We start from the raw sequence: 27,399 nt of genomic DNA on the forward strand, positions 1-27,399 counted from the left end.
ATAGAAATAAATTAGCCAAACAATTAAAAATAGAAAAAACTAGTCGAGCATGGTGGCATGTGCCTGTAGTCCCAGCTACCCAGGAGGCTGAGGCAGGAGGATCACTTGAGCCTAGGAGTTTGAGGTTGCTGTGAGCTAGGCTGATGCCACGGCACTCTAGCCCAGGCAAGAGAGTGAGACTCTGTCTCAAAAAAAAAAAAAAGGAATATAATTTATTAAAATACATTAAAATATTTTTTAAAAACCTAGGAAATAAGTGTACTCTTAAGTGATATAAAGAAGCATTTTAAAGTTTACAACTCATTGGCAGTAGGATAGATCTGTCTGTAGACCTCAAAGTTGGATTGATTTTGCTTGTCAAGTTCATTTCCTTTGTTTAGGTTTTGATTGGGACTAATGATGCTCTAAGCAGGCGTGTGGAAGGAAAAAGCAGGTGATGTTGGAGTTGGGGGCAGGCTCTGGCGCTTCCTGGGCAGAGCTGGAATTCCACTCTGAATCCCCGATGGGTTCCCAGTGCCACGTGCAGCCCCGAGCCCGGATACCCGGGGAGGGGCCTGAATCCTGATATTTACCACCCAGGAGCTACGTGACCTTGGGCAAGTTCCTTAGCCACCTCGGTTTTCTCTGTGGTAAAACGGCAATGATGCCTGGTGACGCCTCAGAATCATGCCATAACGATTGCGTGGACAGTGTGTATGAAAATACTCCATATGCCTTATATGGACAGGAAGCAATCGTCGTCACTAGGACATGCTGGGGAGCCTGTGACTGTGTTGGACTAAGAAACCCTTTCAACTTTATCCCAGAGAAGGAGAAAACTGCCCTTCTTGGAAAGGTCCACGTTTTGAGATTTCCCCTGCACCTTGTTGAATGACAGCCATTGAAATTGTACAGCGTGAGGTGGCAGCCAGCCTTCCTTTGTGGCTGAGGGCTCTGGCGTGGGCTCTGGGGAACAGAGGGTGAAGCTGTGGACTCAGGGAAGACTTTTCTATTGCGAATATTAAGGTCCTGGCTGAACTGTCCCCAGAGATGTGATATTAATGGTCCCTTAGTTTTGCATTGGTTATCCCAGGCTTCTAGGTTTTTTTAGGCCTTGGTTTGGGAGGAAATAAAAAAAAATGTAATCCTCTTCCTTCTAGGAGCTGTAATTACATTGTTTCTGTAACAGGATAAAGTTTAAATTTAATCTAGATGGCAGGTATGTTTTATTGTTATTGCTTCATGAGCTCCTTTATCTAATTACAACCGTCATCGGGCTTGTCAGATTTTACTTTCAAGAATATTGGGCAGATTCCAAACAGGGTGTGGCAGGTGTCTGGACTAACTAGAGAAGATCTCTGCCGCCTCTCGGATGGGGGCTCTTCTTTAGAATAACTTGGAAATAATAGTGACCCATAGTCGGCACCTGACCATAGAATTATTATTCGTCGTGACTAGTGGTATATGTGTTAGTTATCTATTGCTGGGTAACAAACTACTCCAAAGTTCAGCACCTTAAACTGACACGCATTTATTAGCTCATTTTCCAAGGATCAGGTGTCTGAGTACAACTCAACTATGTCCTGTGTGTCCAGGTGTCTCATAAGGCTGCAATTAAGGTGTTAGCCCCGCCTGGGGTCTCATCTGAAGACAGGACTGCTTCCAAGTTCATGTAGTAGTTGCAAAATTCATTTCCATAAGGGCTGTTGGGCTGAAGGCCCCAGTCCTCGCTGGCTGTTGGACGCTCACTCAGTTTCTTGCCATGTGAACCTCTCCAGAGGGCAGCTGCTTCAGCAAAGCCAGGGAGGGGAGAGAGTTGGCTGGCAAGAAGAAGGTCAGTTTTTTTGTAACCTAATCATGGAAATGACATCCCATTACTTGTGCCATATTCTATGGGTTGGAAGCAAGGCACCATGTGTACCCACACTCAGGGGAAGGGGATTGCACAAGGGCATGAACCCCCAGAGTGGGGTCATTGAAAAACATCTGAGATTCTTCCTGCCAGAGCTATAATTTATTCTATTTAATATGGAACATATAATAAAAAACATACATAGCATACAGCTCATAGAAATACAATGCAAACATGTTATATATCATATGTATTAAATATGTTACAGTATTCATTAGCTTTAATAATAATGAAAAGGGAAGAAACAAATTTCAAAAAACATTTCTTATTAAAAACTTTAAAAGCCATAAAAAAAATGAAGAATGGACAAAAATGAATACTGTGAATCTTAATTCCTGTCTAAGCTTGGGCCTCCCTGGACACAAATCAAGTTCTACAACAAAGATATCACTGGAGACTCCTGCCTTTCCCGCCTCCGAGTCCCACTGTGGTGTGCGCACACAGATCAGACCCTAGTGATAAAACGTAATTGTTTTTGTTCCTACTTTCCCTTCATTTAAATCTAGAAAACTTGTAATAGCAACAAAAGTTTGTACTTTCATTATTTTTGACATCGGGATTTTTGTTTGTTTGTTTTTTTGAGACAGGGTCTTACTCTTGTCACCTGGGCTAGAGCAGGGTGGCATCATCGCAGCTCTCAGCAACCTCAGCAACCTCAAACTCCTGGGCTTAAGCGATCCTCCTGCCTCAGCCTCCCAAGTAGCTGGACTATACGTGGGCACAACCACAACTGGCTAATTTTTCTAATTTTTTTGTAGAGATGGGGTCTCGCTGTTGCTCAGGCTGGTCTCGAACTCCTGGGCTCAAGCAATCTTCCCACCTTGGCCTTCCAAAGTGTTCAGGTTACAGGCGTGAGCCACTGTACCCCAGCCTGACTTTGGGGTTTTATTGCAAGAATAATTCTTCCTTGCTAGATTTTTTTCTCTCTCCGTCAGAGCCGCCTCTCCCACAAAAGATTTCATGTGTTTATTCCCTTCTAGGTATTTGGTAGCTGAGTGTTCAAAGATAATGAAGGATAGACATTCAGGGTTTGAGTTTGGAAATCGTGTCTTCTGGGGTTTATGATCAGTCGAGAGGATGGGTACTCCAGGAGGCCGGATGGGAAATGAGGCACCACTTTGGTAACAGCTGGAAAATCCCAACACCAACCTCTGCTGTAAATGATGCTTCTTGGTTCCTGCTCTTCCCCATGCCCTGCTCTTTCTAGCAGGCCTGCCGAAAGTTCTAGAGTCCAAGAGCCAGACAGCGGCCTGGTGGGGGACAGTACAGGGAGAGAGGTGGACAGTTGGCTCAGTGCTAGAAGGCAGAACCATCTTGGGCGTTGACCACACGCAGGTGACAAGGGCTGGAGTGACCCACGCAAAGTCCCCAATGTTGATCTTGGATAATGCAGTGACTTGGCCCACTAGTGACCTGGCAGGCTCTGACCCCTCTGTTTATCAAGGCCCCTTTCTCATAGAGGAGATCCTTGCCTCTGTGGTGGGTACAGTCATTGAATCTTTGTTTTGAATGTCTTTGTCTTTCAAGAAAGGGAGTGGAAATTAACATCTTGTATGTACCCTGGTTAGACGCTGCTGGGGCTCTGACATGCGTTAGCTGTCTAAACTCATGCTCACAATTTGGAAAGGTAAAAATCCTCCTCTCCTTTTTTTGACAGATGAGAAAAATAAGCTTCCAAAATGTTAAGTAATGCACCCAAGTTATACACCAGTGCATAGTAGAGCTGAGATTTCAGTCGGACCCATGTGCTTGGCAGTGTGCGGTGCTGCCTCCGGGCCCCAGCAGGAGGCCCAGGTCGTCAGAGGGGATCAGCAGGACTTGGCTGGGGGCATTCCCCAGTGCAGGTCACTAGAGCAGGACTGCAAGATCATTCCCTGACACTCGGCTTTGTTTCCTGATGGCCTATTGTATTTCCAGGTCCTCTCAAACTGATCCTTATCTTCTGTGTTTCCTACGGTTCATTTCTTGAAAGTGGACCTGCCACATACCCACCCGCTCCCCAACCGTGGCATCGGTCACTCTGTGCCGACCACATGCCATGATTTAATTGCTCCGAAAGTATGCTAGGCATCTAGTCCTTGGAGATGATGAATTTTCTGTCATGTTAACTATGATGGTATCTGAAACGAGATTTCCCTGAGGATTGGGATGCTTGCATGAGGGTGTAGGTGGATTTGATTTGAATCAAGTCCATCTGTCAGGAAGATTATCTACTTTTTTCAATGTTGAATCACATATTTATTTGATAAAATCGTAGTATTTATTACAACACTGAAATCGAACAAGGCTTCATTTTTAAGAGGTAACAGTACACATTGTAGGCGGCGATATATTTACATAGCAATTCGAAGCCTACACACAAAAAACTAAACAATTTAGTTCTATATATCAAAGCTAATTAAAGATTTTCTAAAGATCATGTGGCCAGAAAACTCCTTGAATGCTATATCACATTGATTGTTCTTTAAAAATGCTGATAAATGGTGTGTCCACTTGCTGTAACATTTATTCATTTTCCGCGCTGTGATTCTAAACACGTGGAGAAATGATAAAATACCATACTGAACGGGGTGTACCTATGTCACGGGATACACCCCACAGGGTCTTCACAGGAAGGAGGAGACGATGGCCTGTTGTCCTACAAACGTTTGATGTTGTGTCTTTTCTAGTTACGTAGCTATGAAACAATTGAAAAGGGGTATCATTCCCAAGTCAGTAGTGCAACTCTGTAGGATTTAGGGTTATTTCCCCACTGCTACACGTGGTTGTTTATTTCACATTCCCAAAGCATGCATGATTTGCCCAGATCTATACCAGATTTATCTGGCTGTGGACATTTGACGTCGACACTTGCTTTGTTGCTGTCTCTTATTGTCTTTCACTTTGATCCATGGTAAGCAGGCTTTTTCTGTAAAGGGCCAGATGGTGATAGTGTAGACTTTGAGGCCACAAGGTCTCTATCACAACTCTGCCAGTAGAGCACAAAAGCTGCTATAGACAATATGTAAGGAATGAATCAGGGTATGTTCCAATAAAACTTTATTTAAAAAAACATAGGCGGTGGGCTGAATTTGGCCTTCAGGCTTTAATTTGCCAATTTCCATCTAGACTATAAGCCCCTTAAGGACAGAGGCAGACCTGCCTCCTAGATGCCAGACACTGTGGTGTAGGTGCTGGTTATGAATAAGAAAGATCGGTCCTGGGCCGGGCGCGGTGGCTCACCCCTGTCATCCTAGCACTCTGGGAGGCTAAACTGGGAAGATGGCTTGAGGTCAGGAGTTCGAGACCAGCTTGAGCAAGAGCGAGACCCCATCTCTACCAAGAATAGAAAAAATTGTCTAGGTGTCGTGGCACGTACCTATAGTCCCAGTTACTTGGGAGGCTGAGGCAGGAGGATCACTTGAGCCCAGGAGTTGGAGGTTGCAGTGAACTACAATGACACCTCTGCACTCTACCCAGGGCAACAGAGCTAGACTCTGTCTCAAAAAAAAAAAAAAAAAAAAATTGATCCTCACCTTTGATATCCTCACTACCTTCCCAGAATTTAGTTTTGTGTGCATGGTAATATCTTGGGCAATAGTTTTTAGATGGCCTTGAATGACTCAGGCTCCTAAAAAAGTTCTGTCTTGTCTGACTTCTAAATGTATCCTTCTGGTTTTCCCTTGTCATTGCCCTCAATCTTTCCATCTTCATCCAGTGCCTTTTTGAATCTGTTACTATGTGGTAGGTGTGCACTGTGGTAGGTGGAGAGATGGCAAAGAACTTTTGTTGAGTCTTGAGGACTTTATTGAGAGTTTAGACTGGGTGTGGTTGGCTGTAATCCCAGCACTTTAAGAGGCCGAGGTGGAAGGATAACTTGAGACCGAGAGCTCAAGAGCAGCCTGGACAACATAGACTATCTCTCATAATAAATAAAATAAAAAATAAAGTCTATTTGCTCTTTCCCCAGATCTGTGTGGTACTGACACAGTGTCAGCTATGTGGTAGGCACTGAGTATTCGGACTAGTCTGTTCTTGTAGAGCTTGTGGTCTAGCAGGAGAGGCAGATAAGTAAATAAAAGCAAATGTGTGATGCAAATCATGGTAAGTGCTAGGAGGGAAACGAATGTAGGTGGTCAAGGAGGCCAGGCCAGGCCAGTGACAGCAAGAAGAGGAGGGCAGATACCTTGCTCAATGCCATCAGTGGAAGAGGAGGTTGAAGTTCAGGTCTAAAGAATGAGAAATAGTCATGCAAGGAACTGGAAGAAGAGCATTATAGACATAGGAAGAGTGTGCAAAGGCCCTGAGGGCAGGAAAGGCTTTGCTTGCTTAAGAACCTGGAAACAGAGCCTTGGGGCTGAGGAGCAACAAGCAAGAAGGAGGTTGTAGGAGTGTGCAGAGCTTTTAGAGCTGGGGAAAGAGTTTTAGATTTAATTTAAAGTACCGTGGGAATTCCCAGTAGATTAGTGCTAATCCACATGGATTAGTCTGATTGGGCTGCCATAGCCAAGAACCACAGACTGGTTGGCTTAAACAGCAGATGTTTATTTTCTCTTGGTTCTGGTGACTGGAGGTCCGAGATTGAGGTGCCAGCTGAGTTGGTTTCTGGAAAGGCCCCTCTCTTTGGCCTGCAGATGACTGCCATGTTGCTGTGTTCTCACGTGGCCCTTCCTGTGTGTGTGTGCAGAGGGAAATCTCCAGTGTCTCTTCCTTTTTTTTAAGGACACCAGTCCTATTGGATTAGGGCCCCACCCCGATGACCTCATTTAACCCTAATTACCTCCATAAAGGGTATATTTCTAGATAGTGTCACATTGGGGGATTAGGGCTTTAACATAGGAGCTTGGAGAGACACAATTTAGTCTGTAATACATGGGAAGGGTCCAAGCAGAAGAATGGCGTGAGTCTGGTGGTCCTGTGGAAGTTAATTGCCCAATTAGAGGCCTCTTGCTGCATCTTGGGAGATGACAGTGGCCCGAATTAGCATGGTGGCTGTGGAGGGGAAGGGTTGGAGGCCTGTTTAGGGGAAAAAAACGACTGGCCCTGCTGTGTCTCCTAGTTGTCTTTGGGAGTTTACTTATCTGTATCCTTCAGTAACCTGGAGGTCTAAGTGGTTCTGTTCCCCGGGTCTGGTGTAGCACGCTGTGCCTCAAAGGTGCTCACTGGCTGCTGAGTAAATGCTCACGTGTGTGCACGTGCTGGAGTGGGGGGCAGAATGTTTTCCAAATCCGTGCTGTAGACCAGGGGTCCTCAAACTTCTTAAACGGGGGCCAGTTCACTGTCCTTCAGACCATTGGAGAGCGTGTGCTGTGGGCCCGGGATGAGTCGGCTGCTAAGCAGGACAGGCAGCGGCGGCAAAAACACCTGGTGGGCTGGATAAATGTCCTAGGCAGGTGGCATGTGGCCCGTAGGCCATAGTTTGAGGACGCCTGCTGTAGCCAGTGCCTGCTTTCAGGGATCATGGCTTAGACCTGGACAGCTTCCTTACGTCACATGGGACTTCAAAGAGGTTATTTCTTCCTAATTTTTCTCTGATACTCTATAACGACAGAGCTAAGTTGTTCCCGTGTGTGTCTGTATCTCACACGCATACACACTCCAGAGAACCTGGGTTGAGGTCACGTCTTCACGCTCAGCCTACAGCTCCCTGCCTCTCTCTAACCCAGCCTGTGCAGCTCTGCCTGGGTGGCGGGTGGGTTGGTTACGCAACGCCTTGCTTGCTTTGGACCACAAACATGTGAGTTGTCGAATCCACTCCTTTGTTTTTGTTCACCTCCTCCCTCAACCTTAAAGGACTGGATGCAGTCTTAATACGGGAGACAAGCCCCAGATGCTTGGCAGTTTGGAAGCAACAATGAAAATGATTGTTTATAAAATGTGTCTATAGAATAAAATGGTAAATGTTATGTTTCACCACCATAAAAATATATTTCAATATGGTGTTTTCAGACTTTTCTTTCTTTTTCTTTTTCTTTTTTTTTTGAGTCAGAGTCTCACTCTGTTGCCTGGGCTAGAGTGCCCTGGCTTCAGCCTAGCTCACAGCAACCTCAAGTGATCCTATTGCCTCAGCCTCCTGAGTAGCTGGGACTACAGGCCTGCACCACCACACCTGACTAATTTTTTCTATATGTTTTTAGTTGGCCAATTAACTTCTTCCTATTTTTAGTAGAGACAGGCTCTCATTCTTGCTCAGGCTGGTTTCGAACTCCTGACCTTGTACCATCCACCTGGCTTGGCCTCCCAGAGTGCTAGGATTACAGGCGTGAGCCACTGTGCCTGGCCTAGACTTCTCAATATTTTATATACCCCCATAATGGAGAGATTGGATCCCATCTCTACCACTCACTAGCTGAGCTCCAGCCTCCTTGCATGGGATGATAATACCTCCCTCTCAGGGCTGCCCTGCTCAAGGCATAGTGGGTGCTCATTAAATGGTAATCATTTTTATTATTTTTGTTCTGAAAGTTTTCTGGTGAAAGTTTTACCTGTAAGTTTAGGAATTTTAAAAGGAGTGTATTAAATCTAAATATTAGCTAAAGCATAGATGCCATTAGATTCTGAAACTACAAATAAGGCTAATTAGGTGCAAGTGAAATTCCAACAAATCATCATTTACAAGCCCACAGAGAATTTGGAAAGAGGGAACATGCTTTACACTTAAACTAAAAGTGTACGTGTCTACTAGACATTTGCATTTTGTACCAAAAGAAGAATAAAGAGACATGAATAGAATCATGCTCAGAGAACAAAAGATTTTGAAACTGAATATGTCTGTGCTTAAGTATGCTTATTAAGTATACTTATATTTTTAAGGGGATAATCTAATTTTTTTTTGCCTCCCAGTGAGGGGCAGATACATTTAAAAAGTAATTTTGTTGATGGGAACGCTTTAAGTGACAGATCCCGACCCCCTTCTATTTGCTATTGTAAATAACATTTTTCTAATTGTGAAATTAATAACTGACAATCACAGCTAATGTTTTTTTAAAAAAAGACACATAATATTTGTACATATTTGGGGAGCACATGGGATATTTTGTTACGTTCATAGAATGTGTAATGATCAAGTCAGGGTATTGAGGGTATCCATCACCTCCAGTATTTATCATTTTTGTGTTAGGAACTTTTTTTTTTTTTTGAGACAGTCTCGCTTGTTGCCCAGGCTATAGTGAGTGCCGTGGCGTCAGCCTAGCTCACAGCAACCTCAAACTCCTGGGCTCAAGTAATCCTTCTGCCTCAGCCTCCCGAGTAGCTGGGACTACAGGCATGTGCCACCATGCCCGGCTAATTTATATATATATATATTAGTTGCCCAATTAATTTCTTTCTATTTATAGTAGAGACGGGGTCTCGCTCTTGCTCAGGCTGGTTTCGAACTCCTGACCTCGAGCAATCCGCCCGCCTCGGCCTCCCAGAGTGCTAGGATTACAGGCGTGAGCCACCGCGCCCGGCCTGGGTTAGGAACTTTTTAAGTCCTCTCCACTAACTATTTTGAGATATATAATGCATTGTTAATGATAATTACCTTGCTCTGCTATGGAACATTAGAACTTACTCCTCCTATCTGACTATGTTTGTACCCACTAACCAGCCTCCCTTCATCCCACCAGCCCCTCAGCACACATCCCCTTCTCAGCCTCTAGTATCTGTCATTCTACTCTCTACCTCTATGAGATCAATGTGTGAGAGGCTGGGCATGGTGGCTCATGCCTGTAATCCCAGCACATTGGGAGGCTGAGACAGGAGGATCACTTGAGGTCAGGAGTTAGAGACCAGCCTGAGCAAGAGGGGAGACCCTGTCCCTACTAAAAATGGGAAAAATTAGCCAGTGTTGTGGTGTGCACCTGTAGTCCCAGCTACTCAGGAGGCTGAGGCAGGAGGATGGCTTTGAGCCCAGAAGTTTAAGGTTGCTGTGAGCTAGGCTCCTGCCACGGCACCCTAGCCCTAGCGACAGAGTAAGACTCTGTCTCAAAATAAATAAATTAATGAATTAAAATGATTTTTTAAAAAACCTGTTGCTAACAGCAACTCACATGTATTTAGTATTAACTGCACGCAAGCTTTGCACTTTGTAGACATTGGCTTGCTGAAACCTCCCACACCACCGAGATGAAGGTATTATTGTTATTCTTACTCTACGGTGGAGAAAACCAAACTCTGGGGTGTTAAATAACTTACACAATAATTATTAAAGTTTTGAAACAAAAATAACTGCTTCCCAAAAAAGAGATCCATGCTTTCCTTTTGTGTTATACTTTGTTACATATTTTAATTGAGTGTAAATTGCCTTGAGTGGAACTACTTAGCTGATTCCATGTTTTGCACCAAATCTAGCATCTTAGACATCTAAAATAATTTTTATACTCACAAGTGGACAACTAGGAAATTTTCAAGTATTTATATGATGATTTTTGTTTAGTTGTACTTAAAACAGTAAAAGCCAGAAGCAACAAGGGCATACAATTGTCAGTTGTGTAAATTAATTGTGGCATCCTCATACTGTGAGATAGTGTACAGCAATTTAGATCATAACCAGAAGAGTATTTAATGACATTGCCAAAGTCCAAGCATATTAAAAGCTGATTATAGTTCCAGTCATTTACACATTTATGTTCCAAAATTTCAACAATTGGCATGCATTATTGTGAGAGGTTGTATGCAGCCTCAACTCAGTATATAGCCTACAGTAAGTACTCAATAAATATTAGCCATTATTTTTTCATGTATCTATTGGCTACTTGCTCAGGGTGGTCTCAAACTCCTGACCTCAAGTGATCCTCCTGCACCCAGCCTCCCAGAGTGCTAGGAATTAAAGGTGTGAGACACCACACCTGGCCCTGCTGTTAGTAATAATACCAAGTATGGAGCAGTGTGATACCTAAGTAAATAATGCCAGGCTACATGTCTGCCTTCAAGTAACCTGAGGTATTTGTGTAAATATTTCCCTAATATAAATAGAACTAAGGTTCTTGTCACTTATATAGGGTCATCTTATAAAGTAAACACATACAAATTCTAGATAGAGCGAATGGGCAGTGGTAGGAGGAGAGAGGCTAGAGAGTGTTCCCAGAAGTCATTAGTAACATTTGAAGATCTAGGGTTGTATTTAACATGTGTCACAGAATAAAGCCTCAGAATATTAGCAGAAACCAGATATCTTAGGGCAGTGATTTTGCAACTTTGCTGGCAATCCACAGCAAGAAATTCAATTCCATTAACACCCACAGTGCAAATAAATGTGCAAATGTGTCAGTTTTGTAAAAACTGTTTTACCAAACAATACTTGCTCTTACTGTGTGTGCTGTCATCTGACATGTAGTCTGTTTCAATTTATTTTAACGTTGGTTGTGACCCAATTTATTTCACTGGGTAAAGACTTCCAATTGGAAATACAGCTTTCAAGTATATTATACCCATCTTAAAAAACAAAAGGGGTTTGCAGCAACATATTTTTTTTCTTAGTTCTTTCCTAGGCATTTAATCAATACTGAATGGTCTTGTTCTTGCCTGTGAGTTAGGTTGAACTTTTGGGTCATTATTCAGAAATATTTATTGGTTAGTAAGATAATGTTCTGTTAAAAAGTGTTATACCTCTTACAGTGGTAAGAGGATACAGGCAGATTCAACCAAAGACCGGGCAAGAGCCGTAATTCACCCTGGCTTCTCTTTCTTTTCAACCAGGTAGTTCCAATTCACCAGCAGAATGAATACAGAAAGAGACTCGGAGACGACATTCGAGGAGGATTCCCAGCCCAATGACGAAGTGGTTCCCTACAGCGATGATGAAACAGAAGATGAGCTTGAAGACCAAGAGTCTACTGTTGAACCAGAGCAGATTCGAGCCAACAGGGAAGTGGAGGACAACCGGGAGCCATTCCGAAAAGGTAACCACGTGAGAGCCTGGCCACCGGTCACCGTGCTTGTAAATCCGCACTTCGGTCACGGCCACGTGTGCCAAAAATGACCGATCTGTTTCACGCCGTCTGGGAGGGTTGCATCTTTCTCTCCTCCTAGGCTGCAACTGAGAGCGCCCATCTCTTGGGCCCATCGTCCTCAGTCTGGCAGGGCTGGGAGACCATATCTGACAAGTTCTGCAGAGAGAATAGAAGGTCTTGGTTGTGTGGGCATATATGTTTTCATAGTAAGTTTTATTGATTATTGCACAAACACCACCTTGTTCAGCCAGCAAATAATCTAAGGCTAATTGGTTATCTGTTATTAGGTTGGCTAAAGAATCTAGGGAGGCCTGAAGCCCAGTTCTTAGTGTGTATTTTTTTTTTTTTTTTTTTGAGACAGAGTCTCGCTTGTTGCCCAGGCTAGAGTGAGTGCCATGGCGTCAGCCTAGCTCACAGCAACCTCAAACTCCTGGGCTCGAGTGATCCTTCTGCCTCAGCCTCCCGAGTAGCTGGGACTACAGGCATGTGCCACCATGCCCGGCTAATTTTTTTTTATATATATATCAGTTGGCCAATTAATTTCTTTCTATTTATAGTAGAGACGGGGTCTCGCTCTTGCTCAGGCTGGTTTTGAACTCCTGACCTTGAGCAATCCACCCGCCTCGGCCTCCCAAGAGCTAGGATTACAGGCGTGAGCCACAGCGCCCGGCCTAGTGTGTATATTTTTAAAGCCGAGTTGTATGTGCAAGGATTTGCATGTTACTAAACCCAGGAATTTAAAAAGTATATACATATCAGTCTTTGGGTGTAAATTATTTGTATTGTTCAATTGTTGGCATGTTATGTAATAACCACCCGTTAATACATTATTAACTAATTTGGAGCCCATTGTTAAGGAAATGATACCTGTGTGTGCGTATGTGTGCGTGCCCACATGCCCTCAAATGGATTAACAAGAGTAATATAACGGGATAATCCCTAAGTTGTGTTCAAAGAAATGTACTTTAACAAATCAACCAATCCATGCCACTTTTCTTTGTCTCCTCTTTCTTGGACCACCAGAGCATGGGGTGCCACTTAGCGACAGCAGCTTCTCAAAGATGTCCTAGACGTGTGGGCCCTTTGGGGAGTAAGATACAGTCCCCAAAGGACTCTGCATGTTTAGGGACGGGCACGCCGCTTCGAGCCTGTTAGTATTTTCAGCTTGTCTCTTCTTGTGCCCCTGCTACGTAAGAAGGGACTTTGAGGTGCCCTGCCTTTTGTTGGGTCATTTGTGAATACAGAATGGTGTGGGCTCTCTAGCAGGAGTTTTATGGCTTGCCACGAGGGATTTGTCATGTAGCAACCTGTGCCATCTGCCCAGAATCAGGCCAGCTTCAGGGGCAGGGTCTAGACCAGGGCTTGGCAAACTTCTTCTGCCAGAGAGCAAACGTCTTAGGCTTTGTGGGCCACACGGTCTCTGTCGAAGCCACTCTGCTCTGCCCGTGTTGAATGAAAGTGGCCGTAGACAGTCCGTCCCTCGGGGCAGCAGAACGTGGCTTACTTTTACCATTATGCTTTTTCCCCTGTGGCTTTTCTGTTTCATTTCCTACTGGTTCTCCCACCCTGGCAAACGTGGGCTTCTCTTGTGGCCACAAGGAAGCTGAGACTTTTCTCTTCGGACCCCAGATTTGCTCTAGATATCAGATGGAATATATTTTTCCTCCCATGGTCCCTTGAATGCCAGCCAAGTAGCTTTCGTTTCCCATTCCCAGAAGTCGCAGTGGTGGTGTTTTGGTTCCAGCTCCCCAGACACGCCTGCCTTGCTCGTGGCCTCCCTCGGAGTAACCTCAGGTTTCATCTGCTTTCCCTGGGATCTGTCGCTGCCGTTCTGCCCTCTCGGGTTTCCTGGAAGGCTCAGTTTGGCCCCATGCCAAGGCCTGTCCTCTCGGTTCTCCTCCTGGGTTCCGCCGCCTAGTTAAGCTGTTTTTCTCCAGCAGCTTTCACCTAGAAAGGGACACGCCACGGGAATCCCATTTCTGCAGTGATTCAGCCCGTTCTGGGGTAGGCAGACTCTCGGCATGGCCACCGCGTGTGTCCACGGGGCCCCGTCTCATCCAGACGTGGGGAGGCCATGGACCCCATGTACCTCGTTTGTCGTCCCCACCTTTCCATGTCAAACGTTTGGACATGCTAGACCTTAGCGTGGGTTTCTGCTTGTCATTTTAAGCTGTTGCGTATTGAGCTGAAGTGCTTGCTGCCCTGACGCAGAAGGTGCTAAAATTATGATACTTGGGTGAAATGAAAATGGAATGTCCACCAAAGTGAACAGGGAGAGGTGGCCTCTGTCGTTAACAGGTCCAGACAGGATCTTGGTGGGCTGGGGCCGAGGCTGAAGCAGCCCGGCAAGTTAGCAGGGGGGTTCTACCTGGTTGCCCAAACCGTGAATAAAACATGTTTCTTCCTCATTCCTTCCCCGTGGCGCTGCTGAGCCTCCTATCACAATCTTGGAATCTCTGCCCTGTGCCGATATCTGATGGGTTGGCGGGAGAGTTGGCTCCGTGGGGGTGAGGGTGAACTCTGCTGTTGGCACTTGGTGCCAGGCGACCAGATGCGTGGACCGGGACACGGCAGAGGGACCGGGCTCGGGTGCTTGCAGAAATGCCAGGGAGGCACGTAGTGGGCGGAAACTCTCACCTCTGTTTTTTTCCAGCTCTGCCTGCACATTCTGGCGGTCATATTTGCTGATTATATTTCTCGTAGATTTCTACCCTCATCATACAGGCAGTGAGGGAGCTCAGACTGGATCGTGGCTCTTCATAATCCTTTCCAAGGATGGTTTCTGTTCTTAGGGGATTTGCTTGGTTCTCACTTCTCCCAAAACCCCATGTCAAATGACTTTGCCTATGAGTTTTTTACAAAAAATTCTTATTCTGACACTTCTCTCTTCCCTTCCCAAGCACACAGAGGGCATTCAGTAAATGGTAGGCCCCTTTCCTCCCAGTTCATGTCTGCCCTGCAAAACGCCCCTTCTCCCTCCCATTCTTTCTCTCTGCCCCTCCCTCCTCTTCTCTCTATTTTTCCATGTTCTCATTTAGGCAATTTCCCAATTAAGGTTGCTGTCACTCTTACTTTTCTTTCTTTTTTTTTTTTTTATATCATTATCTGTCTATCTTGACATTTTACATCCCAGATAATTTACTTCAAAGAGTCAGTTTTTTAAGACATCAGAGCGTGAGTCACCCAGTGAAGCACCATTGAGTGACACTGGAGGCTGGCACCTCCCCTCCCCCCCCCCCAATCCAGCAGGGCAGGGCCTGAGAGTGCGTGAACTGCAGTCACTCCTTGAGTGATATCATCGTAGCATAGAAAGTTGGTTTTATTTTTTTTCTGAAGGAAGAAAATGCCCTCGCCCAACTGAGCTTTCCTGTTAAACAAGTGTTTTGAGAGACCCATTGAAAGTACTTTTCAGCTGAAGGGCCTTTGTTGTGCGCTGTGAGAACAAGCACAAACACGCTGTTAGAATGTGCCGTGGAGGAAGGGATAAGCCCACAGATTTCACTCGAGTGACTTGACCCTTCGTTCAGTTTGAGCGGGGATTGGCACAGACGAGTTGGGGATGTTTTGGGTGCTAGGGGGTGAGCACTTTTGCTTCCTGATGAACATGGCAGAACAGTATTTCCCAGAATGTGTTCTGAGAAATACCATTAAATACTTTCGCCAAGAATCCTTCATCCCTCTCTAGAACCTAAGTGTCTTCCCCTAGCATAAAAGCATCCAAGAAGTTTGGGCTTTAAAGAAACCAGTTGAACTTTGTTCAGCCAGAGGTTCCTGAAGTCCCTGACTCCGGAATGCTGTTGGATCAGCTTCCCATCCACGAGCCTGGGGCTCCCAGACCAACTCCTTGGGCGATTCTGCTCCAGTCGCCAGTCGCCAGTCGGGAGCCAGCTCAGAGATGAGGTGGTTGGGAAGAAGTGAGCGCCCTGGAGAGAGTTTCTGGGCTGGTGCAGACTGGCTTGCTCCCCTGAGCCTGGGAGTGGAATGTGAGTGCTGCCTCTTGCCTCCTTGCAACTTGGTCTATTACCTCTGTCCCCTCCCGGCTCTGGCTGGCCTACAGGTGCATGCACGGCTTCCCTTCCTGCAGCAGCTTCCTGCCTGAATCCTGCTTGCTGCCTCGGCTGCTTTCCTGCCCCCCCGTTCTCATGGCCAATCTGGAAACCCATTTTATACCATCACATCCTCCCTTTCCCCTGGGCTCTTCCCTCTGTGGGCTGTCCCGCCACCATGCAGGTGACACTTGCCTACAGGTCACCCAGAACCCAGGTGCCAAGTCCAGTGAGCTTTTTACCAACGACCCTCTCCCGACCTCTTGCTTCCTCTGACATGTTTTCTCCTCTTGTGCGTCCTTCCCTCTGGCCTCTCTCCTGCCCTGCACCCATCCGATGTTCTCCCGCTCCCAGTTTTTCCCTTAATATCTTTCACATCAAACCAAGGTGTCTCCCCTGCTCATCTGTCACCTCCTCTGCCATCTGTCTGTCATCAGATCTTCTTCCTGGTCCCTCTTCTGCCCCTTGGGGTATTTGGGTTCTCCTGGCCCCCTTAGGCTAAAGCTTGGAGAGTCATTCTTTTTAACAGATCCTTTTCTCCCCAAATCCAAGTACAATGGATGAGTGGGTGGGTGGATTAATAAGTTTTCCCAGCAATCAGTTTGCCCACGTACTGAGAACGTTTTTGGTGATTTGGTGTCACCCTGCCTGTGCCATCTTATAGGGTTCTCCCTTTCATGCAGCTTTCTCCAGCATTCTTTCTTTGCAGACCTGTACACACTCGTGCTTGCCCCGCCCTTCCAGTGCCACAATGCCTTCCAGTGCCACAATGGCTCTCAGAGAAAACCTCAGACTGGCTCACAGATGGTTTAGCACACCTGCATCAGGTCTGGGCATACGTCTTTTCAAATAGAAAAGGCAGACACCTGATTTTATGGGAGAGTCCACCCATGCCCACACAATCAACAGCTAAAGCTTGCAGTAAAACCAGAAAGCCTCACGCATGCAGTGACTGGGACTGGGTCTTCTAATGGACTGACTGACAAAGGAGTCTGCGCTGGGCAGGGGTGGGGAAAGGCTTCCTCAGAAAGAAGCGTGCCTGAGCTACGATGTTGGGGGGACCCCACGCAGAGGCTCTGTGGCAGAAGGGAAGGTGGCGTGCCAAGGCCGAGTCGTGGGAATGAGGATATCAGAAGAGAGAGGATTAGCATGAGTCCTAGTCTTTTCAGCAGCTATCCTGGTGCAATTTAAATAGAATGACTGGTTGTAGATCTCCCATCTTCAGCTAATCTGCAAGTGCTGTGAGAACCTGGGGTCCAATATGTTTTACTTTGAGTTGGTTTCGGGGCACTGGTTTTGTGCCTGGGAGGTTGGAGAGGCTCAGCAGGTACTTGTGCGTGAATGCATGGGAGTGCTTTAGCACAGGTGTGGACAAGGGGCCAGCTGAGCTCGCCGGGGGCCTTCCCTGGTTAAGGCAGGCTTCCTAGAGGTCACCTGAGCGGAGGCCTGGGTAAGTGCAAGAGGTGCGCCGCCCCCAGCATGTTCAGGCCGAGGCAGCTGAGAGTGCTAGACATGAGGAGGGCTGCCAGGAGCAGAGCCCCTAGAGGGCTAGGCCAATGCTAACGAGCGTGGGCACCATCCCAAAGGCCTCGAGGAACATTGTAGGCTGAAAATAACGACACGGTGGGGTGTGCAGTAGCCTGCTCCACAGCAGACACCAGGGCCGTGGTGGCATCTTTCGATCCAGTCTTCATCATGGAAAAAGCTTTCATTGCCCTTGGAATTGGAGTTTATCTAGCTCCTTCCCAAGCCCTCAGGCCAGTGTGATTGGGCCCTGCCGCCTTCTCCCACTGGGACACCCACTTGCAGCTTTGTTCACTGTTTTGCAGCCACCATGTCCTGCCCTCAGTGTCTAGGTCACCCAAGCCTGTCCCACCCCTACAACACGACACCTGTGTCCCCTCTGCTTGGAGCAGCCCAGCCCCGGGGCTCCTTCTTACCCTTCAGTTCTCAACTTAGGTGTCACCTTAAAGGAGCCTTTATGGCCCCTACCCCCAGGCTAGACCAGACCCCCTCGTTGTGTGGTCTCAAGCCCTTGAACTTCCCATCGTCCTCCCGACGGCATTTATGGTCACGTCCTGGAATGACCGTGTGACTGACCAAGCTCTCCCCCAGCTGGACTGTGGGCCTCACGTGAAGTGGGGCCGTGTCTGTCCCACGCAGGGCACGCAGCAGGCATGCACCAGATGCATTTTCAACTTTTGACACCTACCACGTGTGGAAGTTCCACTCTGGCTACTTCCTTTTTCTGGTCTGCTGTAAACTGCCACCACTTCAGTCTCAAGGATTCCAGAGAACTGGTAGCCTAATAAAGTAAGGCGCCGTGTTCCTGCACTGAGTGATCAGTGATGGTGGCCGGGAGATGAGGCTGTGACATCTCATTTTCTGAAACTTGCTTTTGAGTAATATCATTTATGGCCAAACCTTGGGTGAGAAGCTCTTGCTCGTGGAGGTTTAACTCGGCTGCTGTTTTTTTCATTCTGCCAGTTTGGAGCCCACGTCTCTGAAGTAGATTCTTAATGATAGAAGTCACCGTAGGAAGACATGCACCCTCACACCAGCTGGGGGTTCTCAACCCTGCCTGTGCATCAAAGCCATGTGTGGAGCTTTTAAAATTATCTGGGTGCCTGGGCCCAGCCCCTGCAGATACAGAGTAGGTCTGAGGTGAAGCAAAGGAAGAATCCATGTTTTAAAATCAATTCAGGCTGGGCACAGTGGCTCACGCCTGTAATCCCTAGCTCTCTGGGAGGCCCGGACGGGAGGATCACTTGGACGGGAGTCCAAGACCAGCCTGGGCAACATAGTGGGATCCTGTCTCTTCAGTAAGAAAGATTATCGGGGCATGGTGGCGCGTGCCTGTAGTTCCAGCTACTCAGGAGGCTGAGGCAGGAGGATCACTTGAGCCCAGGAGTTTGAGGCTGCAGTGAGCTATAATCACACTGCTACACTCCAGCCTGGGCGACAGAACAAGAACCTGTCTTGGAAAAATGAATTCAGCCAGGTTCAGCCTCTGCCTCGGAATAGGCCCTCTTCCCCCTAACCTGCCTGCTGCTCAAAGTGGGTGCCACCAGCCAGCACCACTTACATACCCAGGGATACACATGTGCATGTGTGCGTTCATGATGTGCATTAATTTTGTGCATCACATAGCTGAAAGCACAGGATGGTTGACACTCATCTGCTTTTGTCACCTAACAGTATAATTTGGAGCATTTTCCTATCATGTATTTTAAGCTGCCTCATTCTTTTTTTACTGATGTGGATGTTTAACCAGCTGTTTCTGGTAGGCATTTAGGTTGTTTCTAATCTTTCTGGTAAACAGAGCTACACCAAATAGCCCTGCAGTACATACACGGGCTAATTCCTAGAAGTGGGCTTGCTCAGTCAGTGCACACGTATATTAAATTTTGAGACATGGCCAAATTTCTCCCCCAAAGTCTACCTCAGGGCACCTGTTTCTTCACTCTCTCTTCAATCCAGAGTGTCATCAAATTCTTTACTCTTTGCTGATCTTTTGCCATTTGGGGATAAAAGTTGCTGCCTCCATGAAGAACTGCATTTCTCTTTTATGACCCTGAGTGTCTTTTCACATGTTTAGGAGCCATTTGAATTTCACTTTGTATGAACTGTCTATTTGTGTCCTTTTCCCATTTCTCTCCTTGGTTGTTTGGGTTCGTTCCTTTTTAGTGTTAAACTTTTGATCTTTTTACTCTCCTGGTTTGCTGTGGTTTGTACCGACCAGTGCAGCATTTTTGCTGGTGGTGGATCTGTGAGCGAGAGTCCAGAGCCAGCACCGAGAAGATGAGGGCAAGTGTGAGCCCAGGTCCCCGTCCAGGTGGCTGTGATCAAAGGACTTAGCGACCGTGGGAACACCCTGGACAACACGTAGCAGTGTTTAGATGTATCAATGACACAAACGTTTATCAGACTGGGGGGGGGTGATTTGAGCCACATGTGGTGGCTGTTAAACACATCTCTGATCACAAACATCAATGGTTTTGTTGGCACACAATCCTTGTTAGCTGTCTAGCGTTTAGCTAAAGGGCCACATGGTGAAGGTGCATTTTGGGGCAGGTAAATTTATTTCTTTTTTTGTCAGTATTTCCATTCTAGAAAATGGGACAAGATGCCTACTTTCTCTGAAAATTAGCCCTGTGGTCCGAATGTCCAGTAAAGTTCTCTTTTCTAAGTGCACACTTACATGTTTGGTCAAAAAGGCCAATTCCTCCAAGTGCTGTTTTGTTGTCCTTCCTAAAGGCATGTGCTATAACGTAGCATTTCTCAACTCATGTTAACAGGTGTTCCGTGACTTTTTTTTTTTTTAAGTGCCTGTGGTCACATTAATTTTGAAAAGGCTGCATTAAATAAGTTTCTTTGCAACAGGACTTCTCAGAGCCTTTAATGTACCAACAAGTCTATTGAATGTCCAGAGAGCAATGCAGGATGGCTGTCTTCTGCAGATGTATTTGACCACAGAATACTGTTCCGCATTTTTATGAGCTCTGACGAAAATCCTACTCTAGCAATTAGCTCAAAACTCGGGGAAGAAATCAGGGAAAGATATCAATTTGTTTGCCCCAGATTTCTCCAAATTAGGCCAAACAATGATCCTTAACTGGAAATAGGGTTACTGGTCACTCCACTGCGGTCAGACGTCTGAGGTTACGTAGAAGCGTCCTGTGGTTCAGTCGCACGTGAAGACCTGTTACTTTCTCTAGACTCGCCACGACCCTACCAAAACTGTACAGCTAAGAGACAGAAGTCATTTCTGGTAACCCCTCGCTGCTGCTCCTTGAGGTCCGATCCCACCGTCCCTGAGTCACCCAAATCCAAGCGAGCTGGGGCCAGACAGAGCCCCTGCCGGCCAAAGGCTTTGTTATGAAGCAGTTTGCAGAGCGCGAGTGTGACTGGAGGGAGGGTGGGAAAGCTCATTCTGTCCCGCTCAGTAACGGCGGCTTACTCTTTCCTCCCAGGTATTTTTCCAGGATTGATTTTTATCCCTTATTGACCTTTTCTCTCCTCTCGAGGAATCTTGTCTGGTTTTCTTCTCAGCCTTCCTTAAAATCTAGAACAGTGGTTCTCAATGATGTTCTAGAACGCTGGTGGCTGGGATGTGCCATAGGTCATCTCTGAGCTAAAATAAACCGTTAAAAACACACTGGTGTAAATTACCATAAAGTAGAACGGATCAAGATTACCCTGTAAAATGTCATTTTACCTACTTCACTTAGATTTCCGTTTTGAGGGGAATGAAATGTTCTGATTGCATACGTTATTACGGTGCTTATGAGTGGTTTCATAACTCCATTTTCATTTTCCCTTTTAATAAAATTGCACTTGAGCTAGGAAGATGCTAGGGACATTTTTATTTGTAATAGCACAACTATTGTGATTACCTGACAAATGGCAGCCAATGATGTGAGAAAAATGCCCAATAATGGTATTGTGGTTTTTAAAAAATAAGTTAATATTTGCATTCTTTAGCAGTCTACACTTGCTCCTCTTACAATATTATCCATATTTCCTATGGAGTAGGAGTCTAGACAGCGAGTCATTTTAGAAAATAAAATATAATATTTTCAAGAGTATAATATCTTTGTTATATTATTACTACACTGTAGTAATAAGATTGATATTTGAATAATTCTTATAAACTTTAATATATTCCCGTCTCTAAATATAGTTGTGCCACACCAGTTGTTAATTTCTCTCCTCTGCCAGTTTGGTGGGGAGGGATTTATCAAACCCTGGTTCACCAGTCTGTGTATCACGGGGGAGGGAGTTCATCCAGTGCGCATGACCATGGAGGACCTAATGCCAAAGGGGATCGTCCTCAAGTTTTCAAGTTAGTCTATAGCATGCTTTTTCTTTTTGTTCTTTTGAGATAGTCTCACTTTGTTGCCCAGGCTAGAGTGAGTGCCTTGGCGTCAGCCTAGCTCACAGCAACCTCAAACTCCTGAGCTGAAGCAATCCTCCTGCCTCAGCCTCCCAAGTAGCTGGGACTACAGGCATGCGCCACCATGCCCGGCTAATTTTTTCTATATATATTAGTTGGCCAATTAATTTCTTTCTATTTATAGTAGAGATGGGGTCTGCTCTTGCTCAGGCTGGTTTCAAACTCCTGACCTTGAGCAATCCACCTGCCTTGGCCTCCCAGAGAGCTAGGATTACAGGCGTGAGCCACCACACCTGGTCTCTCTTTTTTTTTTCAATCACACTTCTGTCTACAATATAGCATCCTTGCCTTGAGGATTCATAGCAGTGGCACACTTATGCCTTCATCAAGGCATGGAGATGTTGATTCCTTCTCACAGCTATGAGGGAAGGACCTGTTCTAGGTCTCTCTTCTTGGTTTGTAGATGGCCATTTTCCCCACTGTGTCTTTCCACATTTCCTTCCCTCTATCTCAGGGTCCAAATTTCCCCTTTTTATAAGGACAACAGTCATATTGGATTAGGGCCCACTCTAATGACCTCACTTTAATTTGATTATATCTACAGTGACCCTGTTTCAAATAAGGTCACATTCTGAGGGTAAGGGGTGGGGACAGGACTTCAACATATTATCTGGGGAAGACACAATTCAGCTCATAACAACATGCTAATTTTCTACTTATCAAATTTTTTCCTTTCTTTCTTAAAGATTGTACATGGCAAGTCAAAGCAAATAATCGGAAGTACCATGAACAACCTCAGTTTATGAACACAAAGTTCTTTTGCATTAAGGAGAGTAAATACGCGGTAAGTTCATTTTAACTTCCTAAATTATTTTTATGAAAACCCAGTTTTTTCCAGTAGCAGGCATGCTAACTAGCTTCATGTTTCAGCTGCCTTTCAGGAAACCACTACCCTGAGGCTATTGACAATCATTGCTATTTCTATACCGTGTTTCCCCGAAAATAAGACCTACCCATAAAATAAGCCCTAGCAGGGTTTCTAAGCATTTGCACAATATAAACCCTAACCCCAAAATAAGACCTAGCGATGGGCATGGCTACGCAGTGTATTTGCACAACCCATGCATTTCGTTGTGGGGCGGTAAAGAAGATGAGCAGCCCTTCTCATCTGCCCCATGAGAGCTCTTATTGCTCGGCATGAGAGATTGGGGCCAATGGTTCTAAAGGAAGTAGAGGAGCAAGAAGTTCAGGATGGAATTTGGGGTTTGGAGAGTTACGATGATGTTCCAGAAGAAGATGACTTAACTATATTTGAATAAATGTAGATCGTTGTACTATACTTAAAAAAAAATAACACATCCTCTGAAAATAAGCCCTAGAGTGTCTTCTTGAGGAAAAATAAATATAAGACCCTATCTTATTTTCGGGGAAACACAGTCCGAATGTGGCTTTTGTTGACATTTACACTTAGGGTAGGTAGGAGTAACCTGAAACAAAACAGAATTATGTAAATTGAAATTTTCCCTGTGTATGTGCAAATCTGTTGAAAGTGTTTTGTGCAAGAATATCCAACGATGTCACAGAAGCCTTATGTTTGAAAGTAATGAGTGTGAGAGTAATCTTAATACATTATTTTCCTCTCCTTTGCCCAGAATGGCTTTAGAGACTTTAAAGACATTTTCACCTAAAAAAAAAAATGCCTATTACCTTTGAAATATGATAAAGAACACCTGTTAAGTGAGGGCTTCAATGCTGTAAAATGTCTGTATTAGTTTTCTAGGGCTGCCGTAACGAAATCTATAAGCCACAACTGGGTGGCTTAAGACAACAGAAATTTATTCTCATAGTTCAGGGGGCCAGAAGTTTGAAGTCAAGGAATCGGCAGGGTGGGTTCTTTCTGGAGGCTCTGAGGGAGAGTTTGTTCCCTGCCTTTCCTAGCTTCTGGCGATTGCTGGCAATCCTTGGCATGCCTTGGCTTGTAGACACATCACTCCAATCTCTGCCTACTCCCTTCCTCCTCTCATAAGGACACCAGTCATTGGATCAGGGCTGCCTTAATCATGTGTGACTTCATCTTGATTATATCTGCAAAGGCTTTTTTCTGTTTCCAAATAAGATCACATTCACAGGTGGGTTAGGACCTGAACGCACCTTTTAGGGCATGCAGTTCAACCCACAATAGTGTCTTTTTCTCTTGCAGTGGCCTCAGTCCCCCCTTAAATAAATGTGTTCCTCTTCCTGCTTTGCCCATGTTGATGTCTGCCTGTTTTTAAGAGGATGTAATGGATCAAGGAATTCTGACAGCAGAATTCATCTGGTCATGGTCTGATGTCTGTATCTTGTTACTGTTTTGACATAAGACTCCAAGTAGTCATTTTGAAGCTTGGCTAGAAGCTTAAACAGAAACCTCAACATAGTTCTGACTGGCAAATTACATTCCTATGTCACTGTAGGCTGTGGGACTTAGTGATTTTTATTTTTTGCAGATGTATATACACTGTGATAAATGTGACATCCTTTAGAATGACTTTCTTATTTTTCCCAACAGAATAATGCAATTAAAACATACAAGTACAACGCCTTTACCTTTCTACCGCTGAATTTGTTTGAGCAGTTTAAGAGAGCAGCCAATATGTATTTCCTGGTCCTTCTTATCTTGCAGGTAATGCCCTTTGATATCTTAAATCTACTTTGAATTATGGTGACTCAGTCACATTTAAGTCTTGGGCGCACACATCATTGTGAATAGTCGTGGAAATATTCACATCAGGGTTCTATACATAAGGGAATGGGACTTTGCACACAGAACTGGCTCAATCTATTGAATGAAAAAGGAAAGGGAGCCAATGGACATATTATTCTAATTCTGTATTTTAAAAAATTTGAGGCTGAGGCAGGTGGATCACTTAAGGTCAGGAGTTCGAAACCAGCCTGAGCAAGAGCAAGACCCCCGTCTCTACTAACAATAGAAAGAAATTAATTGGCCAACTAAAAATATATAGAAAAAATTAGCCGGGGATGGTGGTGCATGCCTGTAGTCCCAGCTACTCGGGAGGCTGAGGCAGAAGGATCTCTTGAGCCCAGGAGTTTGAGATTGGTGTGAGCTAGACTGATGGCACGGGACTCTAGCCCGGGCAACAGAATGAGACTTTGTCTCAAAAAAAAAAAAAAAAAAATTGATGTCACACTGATGTGAGCGTTAAAACTGGTATCCCCCAAAAGTGAATAAAATTAAAACCCTCGCTTTGTAAAACTGTTTGTACCTTAAAATGAAACCTATTTTTTTGTGTGCTTGTCCTTTATTTTTATATTTAGATGCCTAATTTCCCCAGGAATTTTATGATTCTTACTAATATTTTGGTCATAAATCTCCATAAATTATTGTTTGTGATGTGGTTTTACATTAGAACAGGCCTAGTTTTTCCTAAAGCTTTTTCTCTTCGTTGTGGCAAAGCGTTCCCTTATCTGGAAGCACATTGTTATCTGTGTGGAAACTGTTGCTGCAATCGGGGGATCCATACGCACTCCAGTGAGTGCCCAGAGACAACCTTTGGTACCTGATGTGCAGGTCACAGGGCATAGCCTATCCGCATGACTTTATCAGATTCTTGACATCAGGCATTGAATTTGGAGAATGGTCCCAACTGCTGGGATTCAGCCTGTATGGTTTTATGAAAATGGTGGCATTTGTCTCTGGGTGGGGCTAGAAGATGCATGGGGGGAAGACACTGGGGAGAAATGGATACCCAACAGATTGAGTAAAATATAAGGCCCACTGACCTGATAGGAAAGGATGTTCCTGTTACCGAGGGTGACATTTAGACAGACGTGTGGAGAGGCAAACACTGCAAATTATAAGGTGTTGCTGTGTTGCCAAGTAGGCTATGTTTCCCTTCCTTCCCTCTAGCAGGGAAGAGGAGAGTTTCGCATGTTCACTGTGTTATGAGAAGAAGTGATTTTTCTCTCTTCCATCCACACCTCAATGATCTTCTCTTGCGGTGTAGCAATCCAAATGAGGGTAGTAGTAAGAGCCTAAGATGGACATTTACTTGCACTGTTACTTCATTAAATTCTTGCACTGGCTGAGATAAGTACTGGTGTAGCCTCCAACGTGCAGAGAACTGAGGCCTAGTGAGCTAAAGTAACTTGCTCCAAGTCCCACAGCTCTTAGATGCTAGAGCTCGGCCAGACTTGGACCCAGGAGTTTGACTCCAAAGCCTATCATTGTCACCACTACATTACATGGCTCAGGGATCAGTAGGATAGTTATAAAAGATCTTTAGAAAACTTGTTTCTCATCTTTCATTCAAACTTGGGGGCTGTCTTGATGGAAGGAAGTGGGGCTTCCTGCAAGGCCAGCTCCTTTCTTGGCTGGGCCAATAATGCTGGCCATAAGGAAAGCACTGTCTTTGAGAGCCCCCAAAGATGCCCTATGTAATCACCAGCTGTCAACGGCAGCCACTGCCTCCTGCCATCTTGGCTTCCAACACTGGATCCTCAGAAACCGCTGGCTGAACAACCTGATGCATAGAGCCTCCTATATGTGCCATCCCTAAAAGTTAAAGGACTTCTTTCCCTGTGCCCCTACCCTTAGTTAATTATGCTTAAATACCTTTTCCTGCATGCTCTACAGGATGTAGAGATGTGTGATGACGGAGATGAGACTTAGAATTCGCAAGCTTAGAACTAACAATCAGTGACCCATAAGCTCGATCCGCCTTTCGTGGGCACATTTACAAGCCTTTTTATTCCTTTTAGGCAATTCCTCAAATCTCTACCCTGGCATGGTACACCACACTCGTGCCCCTACTGCTGGTGCTGGGCATCACTGCAATCAAAGACCTGGTGGACGACGTGGTAAGGGTTTCTCGTGCAATGTTCTGCTCACTGCGTTGAGCTTATTTTAATTTGGCATTCATACCTTCCATATTGAGATGATTAAAGCAGCATTTCCTCGTCTCCCTTCTCAAGGCCCGCCATAAGATGGATAAGGAAGTCAACAATAGGACGTGTGAAGTCATTAAGGATGGCAGGTACTCTGTTTCCTTTAATTTGTAACATAGCTACAAGGATAAAATGTATAAAGATGTATAGAAACTTGTCTAGAACTATTGGGATGTAGATGTCTATTAGTACATTAACTTTTTAATTGTAAAGGCTTCTCTTTTTTTTTTTTTTTTTTTTTGAGACAGAGTCTCACTTTGTTGCCCAGGCTAGAGTGAGTGCCGTGGGGTCAGCCTGGCTCACAGCAACCTCAAACTCCGGGGCTCAGCGATCCTACTGCCTCAGCCTCCCGAGTAGCTGGGACTACAGGCATGCGTCACCATGCCCGGCTAATTTTTTGTATATATATTTTTAGTTGGTCAATTAATTTATTTCTATTTTTGGTAGAGACGGGGTCTCGCTCAGGCTGGTTTTGAACTCCTGACCTTGAGCAATCCGCCCACCTCGGCCTCCCAAAGTGCTAGGATTACAGGCGTGAGCCACCACGCCCGGCCTTGTAAAGGCTTCTCTTAACTTACAAAGGATTGATACTCCCTAACCCAACCCCTATACCTGCCCTTAACCCTACCTGACCCTTATCCCTAACCCTAACCTTAACCCTAACCCCTAACATTAAAGAAAAAAAAATTGCATCACATTCATGGCCCT

General features: G+C 45.3%; 1 protein-coding gene across 1 annotated transcript in view; it reads left to right on the plus strand.

Moving 5' to 3' along the window:
* ATP8B1 (ATPase phospholipid transporting 8B1) overlaps window positions 1-27,399 on the plus strand; it is a 115,983-nt gene that overhangs the window by 47,222 nt on the left and 41,362 nt on the right. The window contains exons 2-6 of the mRNA XM_020282115.2: window positions 11,552-11,754; window positions 22,494-22,591; window positions 24,296-24,409; window positions 26,506-26,604; window positions 26,719-26,780. Of these exons, the coding sequence (XP_020137704.2) occupies window positions 11,574-11,754; window positions 22,494-22,591; window positions 24,296-24,409; window positions 26,506-26,604; window positions 26,719-26,780 (554 nt within the window). The 5' untranslated portion in view covers window positions 11,552-11,573. The remainder of the gene's footprint in view (window positions 1-11,551; window positions 11,755-22,493; window positions 22,592-24,295; window positions 24,410-26,505; window positions 26,605-26,718; window positions 26,781-27,399) is intronic.

Source organism: Microcebus murinus, chromosome 17 (genome assembly GCF_040939455.1).
Source record: "Microcebus murinus isolate Inina chromosome 17, M.murinus_Inina_mat1.0, whole genome shotgun sequence".
Classification (NCBI taxonomy): Eukaryota; Metazoa; Chordata; class Mammalia; order Primates; family Cheirogaleidae; genus Microcebus; species Microcebus murinus.